The sequence below is a fragment of the Cupressus sempervirens genome, chromosome 9, assembly GCF_028749045.1.
Source record: "Cupressus sempervirens isolate cs-2001-9-10 chromosome 9, ASM2874904v1, whole genome shotgun sequence".
NCBI lineage: Eukaryota > Viridiplantae > Streptophyta > Pinopsida > Cupressales > Cupressaceae > Cupressus > Cupressus sempervirens.
This window is the reverse complement of record NC_143126.1, coordinates 435329395-435340402: the sequence shown is the minus strand read 5'-3', so window position 1 is coordinate 435340402 and position 11008 is coordinate 435329395. Positions and strand designations below refer to the sequence as shown.

At 34.4% G+C, this 11008-nt stretch overlaps 1 protein-coding gene across 1 annotated transcript; it reads right to left on the bottom strand.

Annotated features, from left to right (window-relative positions):
- Positions 1-2914: 2914 nt before the first annotated feature.
- LOC149539161 (putative xyloglucan endotransglucosylase/hydrolase protein 32) lies at positions 2915-9899 on the bottom strand. Its single transcript, XM_089802523.1, has 4 exons — positions 9656-9899; positions 9469-9565; positions 8961-9185; positions 2915-3257 (listed from the first exon to the last, which is right to left on the bottom strand). Exons 1-4 carry the CDS (start codon positions 9897-9899, stop codon positions 2915-2917), a joined length of 909 nt encoding a protein of 302 aa, XP_089658649.1.
- Positions 9900-11008: the final 1109 nt, after the last annotated feature.

Below are 11008 nucleotides of genomic sequence, written 5' to 3'. Positions count from 1 at the left end.
ATTATAAAAGAATGACCTAGATTACAAATATGTGTATACAATTTTTGACTCTACAGTAGATGCAACTATGTATCAACCATCTAGAAATAGGAAACAATGTCTATGTTGAGGTTAAGAAAGATGAGTAAATATTAATGTGCTCCAACAAAGATGTTCTATAATCTTGATTAATTGGTTTTGATTACTCTCATACATCATTATTTTTATTGTTATATAATTATAATTTTTTTTTTTATTAAAAAGAAACCAAAATGGGGGTCAGCCCATAGACAAGAAACAAGGCCAAGAATCAATTAAAAGTTAGTAACAATAGATTAACCAGCCTCCCTTCCTTAATATCTAGAACCCCTATACTAACATATTTATATATCTAAAACTACTACAGTTATCACTTAACTAATTATCATACTTACAATTATATCTAGCCCAATTCAATTCTTGTGTATAAACAAAGTTTAGTAATTTTTAACAAGAAAAGTCCCATGGGCCAAACAGTAAACTATAAACATAAACACGAAAATCAAAAAAACATGGGATCGGGAGCTAATTCTCCTTCTTCTGGTTATTCGGGTCTTGAACAAGAGCCACAACCAATCGTCTGCCAAGAATCCATAGAGTGACTAAGTAGTCTCCATATCATTGATGTCATTGATCTCCTCCTTTCCAGCCTATAGAAGATGAAGGGTGGTAGTCACTAAGTGCATGACATAGACACAAATTTTTTCCAATCTGTAAAACTTGTCCACGAGGTCCTCATTCTTCTTGATAAGACTGGTGATGGTTTCCTCTAGCTTGGATTGATACTCCTTAATAGGGGAATATTTATCAATAGTTTCTTGAGGTTTGAGATTATCCTCGTTATGGCTATCAACTCCCATGAGATATAATTATAATTTTTTATTATATGTCTACATGTATATAAAAAAGTAGTTATTAATTTTAATATTAAACATACTAGATATCATTAAACATTCACATTTAAATAATTATTTGCATATAAGACATATTAAGTGTGAGCTACATATTACATGTTAAACTTCCATTAAAAGGTCCATGTCAAAGGATTCTTTAAGGGAGTGGATTCTATATAACATCTTAATATTACCTTTGAGAGTCTATCATGAATATTTCAAATCACTTTAAATCTTGTATGATTGCTAACTTGTCAATTTGTTTTCAACTTCATGTGACTAGTAAATTATGATGCCACATAGTGAAGTTGTCCAAAATAGCCCCCCAAAAATGTAAGATCCATAGTTGTGCATAAGCCATATTTATTTGTGTGGTAATGTAACATCAATAAATTGGTTTCTTTAAAGTCTTATTGAAATTATATCTTTGGGGATAAGTTTATTGACACTTTGTGCACTCTACCAATAAACTAATTTTGCCAAACTACCATCTCACTATTGGGCCTTGCTAAAATTGTGGCCCCTGCCATGTATTTTAGAAAGAAACTATTATATATTTATCAACATTAGGAATATATTTATAATGAATATAAAAAAGTTATTTTAAAATGAAAATGGTATTCAAAATTTCAAAAAGGGGTTGCCACATGAAAAAGAAAATAATGCTCAATACTTAGTGTGTTGTTTAAACTTAGTTTGTAAAATTAGATTCAGATTGAATGGGTCTCATCCCAAATTAAAAAATGTCAAATACATCCAAAGATAAGCATTCAACCCAAAAGAACATTAAATAAATCTTAATTGTTTATTTTAATTAAAATAAAATTAAACTATTTACAATAAATGAAAGACAACACTTCTACTTTAATAATTGTACAAGCAAAACCTAATGAAAAGTGAATCCAATACTGCAATTTTGAACACTATATAACTAAAAGATTATAATATGATTCACAATATTTGACATCCAAAAGAATTTTAGATACAAGATACAATTAAAAATAATACAAAAAATAAATCTAAAAGTATATTTATACAAAAATAAATAACCCGCACATTATACTGCAATCCACAATAAATTAATAATCCACATATTATAATATAGCCTACAATATCCAATGTCCAAAAGCATGCCTAAATTTCATTTGTTTCATGATCACAATTAAGTGACAACACAATTAGGAGTAATTCTACTACCACACTTTTAAACAATATATAACCCACACAATTAATGTGACTAACAATCAATATTCAATGCCCTAAAGCATGTCCATTTTGTTCTGGTATATAAAGACAATTAAAAGACATTACAATCAAAAGTAAATCCAATGTTACAATTTTTAAGAACACATACCACACACTATAACATAGCCAATACTAATTTATTTCCAAAATCCATTATTTTGGTAAGCCATGACAATTAAAAGACCAAGAAATAACAAAATAAATGTAGTATTACATATTTGAACAAAATATTACATGCAAGATCTCATATCCAAAAGCATACTCTTTTGTAGAATTACATATTAGAACAGAACATGACTTATAAGATCCTAGATTCAAAAGCATGCTCTTTTTGAAGGCACTGGCTAATCTCAAACAAAATGCACTAAAGACAAAATAAAATATTATTCTTTTTTAGATTCACAAAAATTTTGTCAAAATTTTTATTGTTTTCGATCACAAAATATACACATCATGAAGATCAAAACTTAAAAATTTCAAAAAAAAATCATTGTGTTTTAGTTTTTTTTAAATTTAGTCAATGGTACAATTTGTAGAGAGGATAGATGGATACATAATGAGAATGAAAAGCAATAAATTGACTCATCATGGACATCACTTAGTTATTTTTATTTAGACTATGAATACGTATATAACATCTCTTTTCCCATATGTGAAACTAAGCAAGGTAAAAAGGTTATTAGTTATGGGGTTCAATAATGGGTGCCTCCTTTCATTTTGAAGACTAATTAATAACTAATTTTCTTGATGAAAGTCCATCAGAATGCTGGCTGAGATAGGAATTCAGGTGTGGGAGAATGTTGGCAAAAATCATATACCATGTAATGCTTTTTCACAAATGCCGATAAACTCCTCTGCCTTCTATTCAGCTCTAGGAAAACCAAGAAACCATCCAAGAGCACTTTGGAATAGTAGTTATCCTTTTCATGGCATCTAATCATTTGGAAGTTGGTGTAACTCGAAAGGAATGGCTCATATGTATAGTTCACCTTGTATTTCCCTCCATCTGTTGCCCACCAAGATGCATCCCAAATGGTTGCATACACTGACATTGGCTTCGATGGGTATATCACTCCAAGCCTATTTGTTTTAGGAAACCTTCTTATGGGAATACTGTCCACCATGTTAGTTTAGTTAGCTTTGGACAGCTATTCATCCATTTGTTATTATTTAGCAAGTAATTTTTTTTCTAACTAATTGGTTAGGTTAGAGACAAATATTTGTTAAATAATTGACCACTTTTGGAAACAACTAGAAACTAACTTGGTTAGGGTTGTTAAGTTGTTTTAATCTCGACCGTCGATTGCAAATCAATCTTGGCCATTGGTTTCCCAACAAGAGTAGTATAAAAGGGAGTCTAGGGGGCATTTGGAAGAACAAGAGATGAAGTTCGGAGAAACATTTGCAGTGCTAGCAAATGAGTTTGTAAGTTTGCAGTGCTAGCAAACAGTCTTGTAGTGTTAGCAAGGGTGTAGTATTAGCGTGGGAATAGTAGTGGGGAATATCAGTGGGAGAAATTGGGAGGTTGTCAGAGTTCTGCCATTGAGAGGCAAGAAATTTTGTATCTCTTGATTTGCTGAAGTTTAATATAATTCCTCATCTGTAGAACTGGTTTTCCCTTAGGGGTTTTTTCTCCAAGGATAATTTGTCCAAAAATATTGTGTTCATTGTGTTGCACATTTATTTTCATATTTTATAAGTGAAGTTGCAGTTGTGTTATTTTTTGATATTAGCCAAAAAATTATTTTCAGCAGTTTAATAATCATTTACGATAGGAGATTAATAATCAGTGATTGCAATAGTTGATTTTTCACATGGTATCAGAGCATTGTTAAGGGTAGAAGAGTTTTGGCCTAGGAATGAAATTTTGATCTCTTTAGATTTATTATTTCTTTAATCCCTTGAGATGGCTGTAGCTGGTTTGAGAGATTAAGAAAAATTGGATGGTGTCTTGAATTTTGGTGTCTAGAAAGCCAAAATTTCTTTATTGTTGGAAGAGAATGGTATCAAGAATCATGCTACCAGTGTTGTACCTATACCAATGGATGCAACATAGCTTGCAACACATTAGAAGGATGATTCTAAGGTGAGGAGGATTATCCTTGATGGTGTCAAGGATCATATTGTTCCACATATCGTAGAGCTAGATAGGGCGAAGAAGATGTGGGATGCCATTTTGAATCTGTACCAGAATGCTACCACCAACAGGAAGTTGATTCTTAGAGAGAAGTTAAAGAATACCCAAATGAACTAGGGAAAAGATGTCACAAGTTACCTCACAAGGCTTAGAATTGTCAAGGACGAGTTAGCAGCTATTGGAGATAGCCCTAGTGATGACAAGCTAGTGAGAATAGCCCTAAATGGGTTTACTAAACAATGGAGTGTCTTTGTTCAAGTTGTCAGTGGATGAGATACTTTACTGAGTTGGGATAAACTATGGACTAATTTCACTCAGGAGGAGTTTAGACTAAGTCTTGTCAATGGGGCCAACAAGAGTAAAAAAATTGAGGTGGAACAAGAGAACGTTGCCCTTGCGGGTAAAGGGAAAGCAAAGAAGGGATCTAGCAAAGGATCAAATTCACAAAGTGAGAAGAACAAGAAGGACCTTTCTAAGGTCAAGTGCTTTGGATGTCACAAGTTTGGCCACTATGTTAGTGATTGCCCATGGAGAAAGAAGGGTAAGAAGCAGGTGACAACTTCAGAAAGTGTGGAAGAACTCTTCAGTAGAATGGAAGATGAGTTTGCACTCACAGCTTGTATGGTTAGCTCAACCTCACAGTGTGTTTGGTATATAGATAGTGGGGAATCATTTCATATGACAAGAGTTAGAGATTACTTCTCTAGTTACAAGGAGGAGGACACCAACATCCAAATTTCTATGGAAAACTTGTCCAAACTCAACCCAGTTCGGAAAGGGACTATTCAGTTTTAGAGGGAGAATGGAAAGATAATTCCACTTCATGATGTGTTGTATGTGCCAGGCTTAGGTATGAATTTGATTTCTATATCTGTTCTTTAGGATAGGAGGTATAATGTACTCTTTAGAGGGAAGAATGTGTTAATTAAGCATAAGGATTGTAAATCACCCATAACCATTGGAGTTAGGAGTGATCACCTTTATAGATTGCAGTTTGATACTCCTAAGGCACTCATGAGTAGCAGTAATCCTAGAGATCTCGGAGAGCTATGGCATACGAGGATGGGCCATATTCATCATGGAGCACTTAGATTGCTTCTTGAGATGGTGATAGGTGTTCCAAAGGTAAGCATAGAGCACGACGATGTATGTAAGGGATGTGTGTTGGGGAAGTTCACGAAAGCATCTTTTCCAAGGAGTCACACCAGATCTAAGGGTGTTCTTGATCTAGTACATTCAGATGTTTGTAGACCAATGTTGATGAAATTTATTAGAGGATATGAGTACTATGTTACTTTTATTGATGATTTCTCTAGAAAGACCTAGATATACTTCTTGAAGACTAAGGATGAGATTTTCAGTCGATTCCAAGAGTTTAAGGCTCTTGTGGAGAATTCGACAGGAAAGAAGATAAAGGTTCTTTGGCCAGACAATGGAGGCAAGTAAAAAGGACACGTCTTCCAGGAGTTCTGTACTAGAGAAAGAATCAAGAGAGAATGGATTGTTCCTTACAATCCATAGTAGAATAGAGTTGCCAAGAGGAAGAACCGTTCTATTTTGGAGGCAGCAAGAGCTATGCTACATGATTAAGACATGCCCAATTACTTATGGGCAGAGGCATGTAATACAACAATCTACATTTAGAATAGAGTTCCACATAAGGTGCTAGGGAAGATGACACCAGAGGAGGCTTTCAAAGGGAAGAAGCCAGATTTTGGTCACTTCAAGATATTTAGGAGTTTGACATATTGTCATATTCCTAGAGATACACGTACAAAATTAGATTAGACTGTAGAGAGGGGGTACTTTGTTGGGTATAGTGAGACCTCAAAGGAATATAGGATTTTCATTCCAGGGACTAAAAGAATTATTGTTAGATGTGATGTCAAGTTCATGGAGGAAAAGGCATTCAAGAGATCCATAGATTTGCCAGCAGATGATCAGAGTGAGTAGCCAATAGAAGCTCCAAGACTGAGTCAAGGGTAGCAAATCTCAAGTACAATTACCAGTATGAGTGTAGACTCAGGTAGTGAAGATTCATAGAGTATGGAGCAACAAGAAATGCATCTAGAAGACTCAAAGGTTGACATTTCATCCTCTACAGTTGGCAATAGGAACCATGAGGTTTCAGATACACAAAGGGATACTCAGGAGTTTGTGGAAGCTCCTAGGAAGAGTACTAGACAATAAAAAAAACCAACCAAGCTCAATGACTATGTGGCATTAGTTAGTCAGTTGGTAGATAGAGCGCCTTCTAGCTATCAAGAGGCTATAGAGCATCAGGTTTGGCGAGATGCTATGGTTGAGGAGTATTCCTCAATAATGTAGAATGATGTGTGGGAGGTAGTTCCTAGACCAAAAAATAGAGCAATTGTTGGATCATGTTGGATTTATAAGATAAAGCATAGTATAGATGGTAGCATCGAGAAATACAAGGCGAGGTTCATGGAAAAGGGGTTCTCTCAAAAGGAGGGAATAGACTATGAGGAGACATTTGCTCTAGTTGCTAGGTATACTTCTATACAAGCTGTAATCTCACTTGCAGCACATATGGGATGGCAGATCCATCAAATGGATGTCAAGAAAACATTCCTTAATGGTGAGTTGAAGGAGGAGGTATACATAGAACAACTAGAAGGCTTTGTAGCACACAACAAAGAGACCCACGTGTGTAGATTGAAGAAAGCATTGTATGGACTCAAGTAGGCTCCTAGAGTGTGGTATGAGCACATTGATACATACTTGCAAAAAATGAGCTTTGTGAAGAGTGAAGCGGATGCTAACCTCTACTACTTGATGGTTGAGAGTGAGATTCTCATTCTTGTTCTTTATGTGGATGATCTATTTCTTACAAGTTCACTAGGGCTCATAGTGGATTGCAAGAGGAACCTTGTAGAAGAGTTCGAGATGAAGGATTTGGGACTTATGCACTACTTTCTAGGCATGGAAGTGTGGCAGACAGATGGGGAGATTTTCCTTGGTCAAGGGAAATATTGCATTGAAATCTTGAAGAAATATGGGATGGAGGATTGCAAAGCCATGTCTACACCCATGATCATAAATTATAGGAAGGTAGATACATCCAAAGAGAAGGATGTAGATCCCACTTTATATAGATAGTTGATTGGTTCGCTTATGTATTTGGTCAACATTAGGCCAAATATAGCATTTGCAGTTAACTCTCTTAGTGAGTTCATGGTTGAACCAAAGAGAATGCATTGGATAGCAGCGAAGCATGTATTGCATTACTTGTGTGGTACAATTGAGTATGGGATCAGATATGTTTGAGGTGAAGGTATCAGGTTGATAGGCTATACTGATGGATATTGGGCAAGAAGTACAATAGAAAAAAAGAGCACTTCAAGGTGTTGTTTCAGCTTGGGATCAGGAGTTGTTTCTTGGTTCAGCAGGAAGCAGAAGGTTATGGCTCTGAGTTTAGTAGAAGTAGAATACATAGCAGCTAGCATGGCGACATGTGAAGCTATATGGCTTCGAAAGTTGTTAGTAACTTTGTTTGGTCAGAAGGTTGAGACTACTGTGATAAATTGTGATAATCAGAGTTGCATTAAGTTGTCTGAGAATCCAGTGTTTCATGATAGGTCTAAACATATAGATATCAGATATCACTTCATCAGAGATTGTGTACAATGGAGAGTTGTCCAGCTACAATACATACCTATAGAAGAGCAGGTAGCAGACATTTTGACTAAGGCATTGGAGAAGGAAAAATTTATCTTCTTCAGAGATAAGTTAGGTGTCATGCAGAATAGTTTCCTCGCTAAGAGGGAGTGTTAGTTTAGTTAGCTTTGGACAACTGTTCATCCATTTTTTATTATTTAGCAAGTAATTATTTTTCTAACTAATTGGTTAGGTTAGAGACAAATATTTGTTAAATAATTGACCACTTTTGGAAACAACTAAAAACTGACTTGGTTAGGGTTGTTAAGTTGTTTTAATCTCGACTATCGATTGTAAATCAATATTGGCCATTGGTTTCCCAATAGAAGTAGTATAAAAGGGGGTCTGAGGTGCATTTGGAAGAACAAGAGATGAAGTTTGGAGGAACATTAGTAGTGCTAGCAAATGAGTTTGTAAGTTTGCAGTGCTAGCAAACAATCTTGCAGTCTTAGCAAGGGCACAGTATTAGCGTGGGAATAGCAGTGGAGAATATTAGTGGGAGAAATTAGGAAGTTGTTAGAGTTCTGCCAGTGAGAGGCAAGGAATTTTGTATCTCTTGATTTGCTGAAGTTTAATATAATTCTTCGTCTGTAGAACTGGTTTTCCCTTAGGGGTTTTTTTCTAGGGACAATTTGTCCAAAACTATTGTGTTCATTGTGTTGCACATTTCTTTCCGTATTTTATAAGTGAAGTTGCAATTGTGTTATTTTTCGATATTAGCTGAAAATTTATTTTCAGTAGTTTAATAATCATTTATGATACAAGATTAATAATTAATGATTGCAATAGTTGATTTTTCACACACCAAAAATCTACCACACCAACAAACTTTATAACCTTCACTTGTTCAAGAAAATGGAGATGTTCAACAAGTAATATCTAAAGTTTAAACATCACACACTAAGACTTGATTTTTAAACTAAAAGTGTTAATAATCAAAATTGACCAAAATTGACGCCCAAGTAATAAAGGCTTGTGAGTAGACTTACAAAATTTGTTGAAGTGACCATAGAATTAAATAATTATGAAAATCCTGAGTTGGGTTGAACCAGAGGTGAAACTTTTGCTCTCTACCGATTCGTTCAACCCAATCTCCCGTACCATTTCCATAAATATTTGTCTGCAGTGTATATGGTTCTCCAGGTATTGTTCTCAAGAATTCTATGTCTATCTCGTCGTGCCATCCTTCATAGACTTCATTGTTTGATATCCAACATATGGATATCCATTAATGAACTGTAAATCGACAAAACTTTTGCAGCTTTCCTCTCATTTACAGTCTAGTATATCAAACTTCATTAATGTGGTATAGAACCGTCATCTTAAACATCATACACTAAGAAAAAATCATGTTTAAAAAAAAAAGTCTTTTTTTGACTATTTAACATTTTTAATCTATAATCAAACCTTAATGAATGATGTTTAAGTCATCCAATATATGCAATCTTTAAAACTGTTAGAAAAGTGCATGAATAAATTTAACCAAAACGTACCTAGAAGGAAGTAAGCACTCCTGCAGTATATCCAGCCTGCAGTTTGATGGCAGCATTAAAGAAGCCATACATGTAAGCCTCTTTTGACTTGAACCCACTTCCTGCAATCACCCATGTTCCAATTTCAACATAAAAATTTCTATATTTTACTCTAAAATATGCAACATAGGAGGTACAAAATAGTGTCTTACCAGTTGATCTATCTATTGTGAGAGTAACAGAAGAGCCATCCAGAGAAACATCCTGGTTTTGGGCACCATACAGATTTGCATAGCTTTCTGAAATATTCGTAATTCTCAAGTAATTCAGCAAGGGTACAGTGGGCTGTTGAAGGAACTTAAAGACTTTATGATCATCAGCAGCAAAGATCAGTGTAATACAATGAGCAAAAATTAGCAATGCTATTGAAATAGGCGACATGAATTGGAAAGCCATGATACACAAGTTGAAGACTAATGTATTCTTAATGAATATTGATTTTAAATGGCTTGGTGATTTCTTTAACATGTACTTGGGTTATGTATATATAGCTCCTGGTTGAGAACATATAAATCGTGAACCAATAGTGGATTCAGCTGGTCATGTTAAAAATACAACAGCAAATAGAACCAAAATTCTAACCAAAAGCCAGATTATGTGCTACTTCAATAATGGTTTCTTCACATAACGTTGTGGTGGGTCAAACTTTTCCTCTGCTTTTCATACTAAAAATCCGTTATATCTATATGCTTAATCATTCTCTTCCTGGTTTTCCTTTCCTTTACCTTGAATAGCTCGGCAATTTTAGCCCTAATTTTCAACCCAAGCAGAGATTTGATCAATATGGAGACAGTTTTGTTTGGTCCGTTAGAAATCAAACATAGTTTTGTTTGGTACGTTGGACAATGTCCTCACGCTTCACTCGAGATCAGTGAGGAAGTATTGATTGAAAGATGCTTGATTTTGGTCTGACTTCGTCAAACAAGGAATTCACATATGTTTGCAAACATAGTTTAATATTTGGCATTTTATTTTACCAATGCCTATTGCTTCTTGACCACTAGAGACGTTTGAATTAGTTTTAAATTTATTTTGACAATAAATGTCAAGAAGTAAATAATAAATGTCATTGGCTCAAATTTATTGTAGACAAATAAATGGTAAGTTACAAATGCATCGAACTTTATTGGCAATGGGAATACAATTGGAATAGGCATATGTATATTCTTAAAATTTTGAATTCTCTATTTGGATGCACTAAATTGGGATTAGAATAGGAATAAAATTGGAATATGTATTCCAATTTTGGCCCAAAAATGAGCATTTGCTATTCCATCTAAATAGGTGGAATTAGAATATGTATTCCTATTCCAATTTTTTTAATTTTAGAAAGCATAAATTTTTGAGTTCGTGAATTTCGCATCAAATTTTGGGTGAACCAAACAAGAATAGGAATACGTAATCCCATTTTCTATTCAAGAATAAGTATTCCTATTTCCATTTTTATATTCCCACAGCCAAATGGGCCCTTATAAGATCTAAGTAGATGAAATAAATATCTCAAT

Excerpts from the sequence above, each read along its gene's own strand:
- LOC149539161 (XM_089802523.1), bottom strand. The coding sequence starts at position 9,899 with ATGGCTTTCCAATTCATGTCGCCTATTTCAATAGCATTGCTAATTTTT. Across the intron at positions 9,566-9,655 it reads CACAATAGATAGATCAACTG|GAAGTGGGTTCAAGTCAAAA; the intron begins GTAAGACACTAT and ends GGGTGATTGCAG. Across the intron at positions 3,258-8,960 it reads TGGTCACTTCAACAAATTTT|AAGGTTTCCTAAAACAAATA; the intron begins GTAAGTCTACTC and ends TATTCCCATAAG.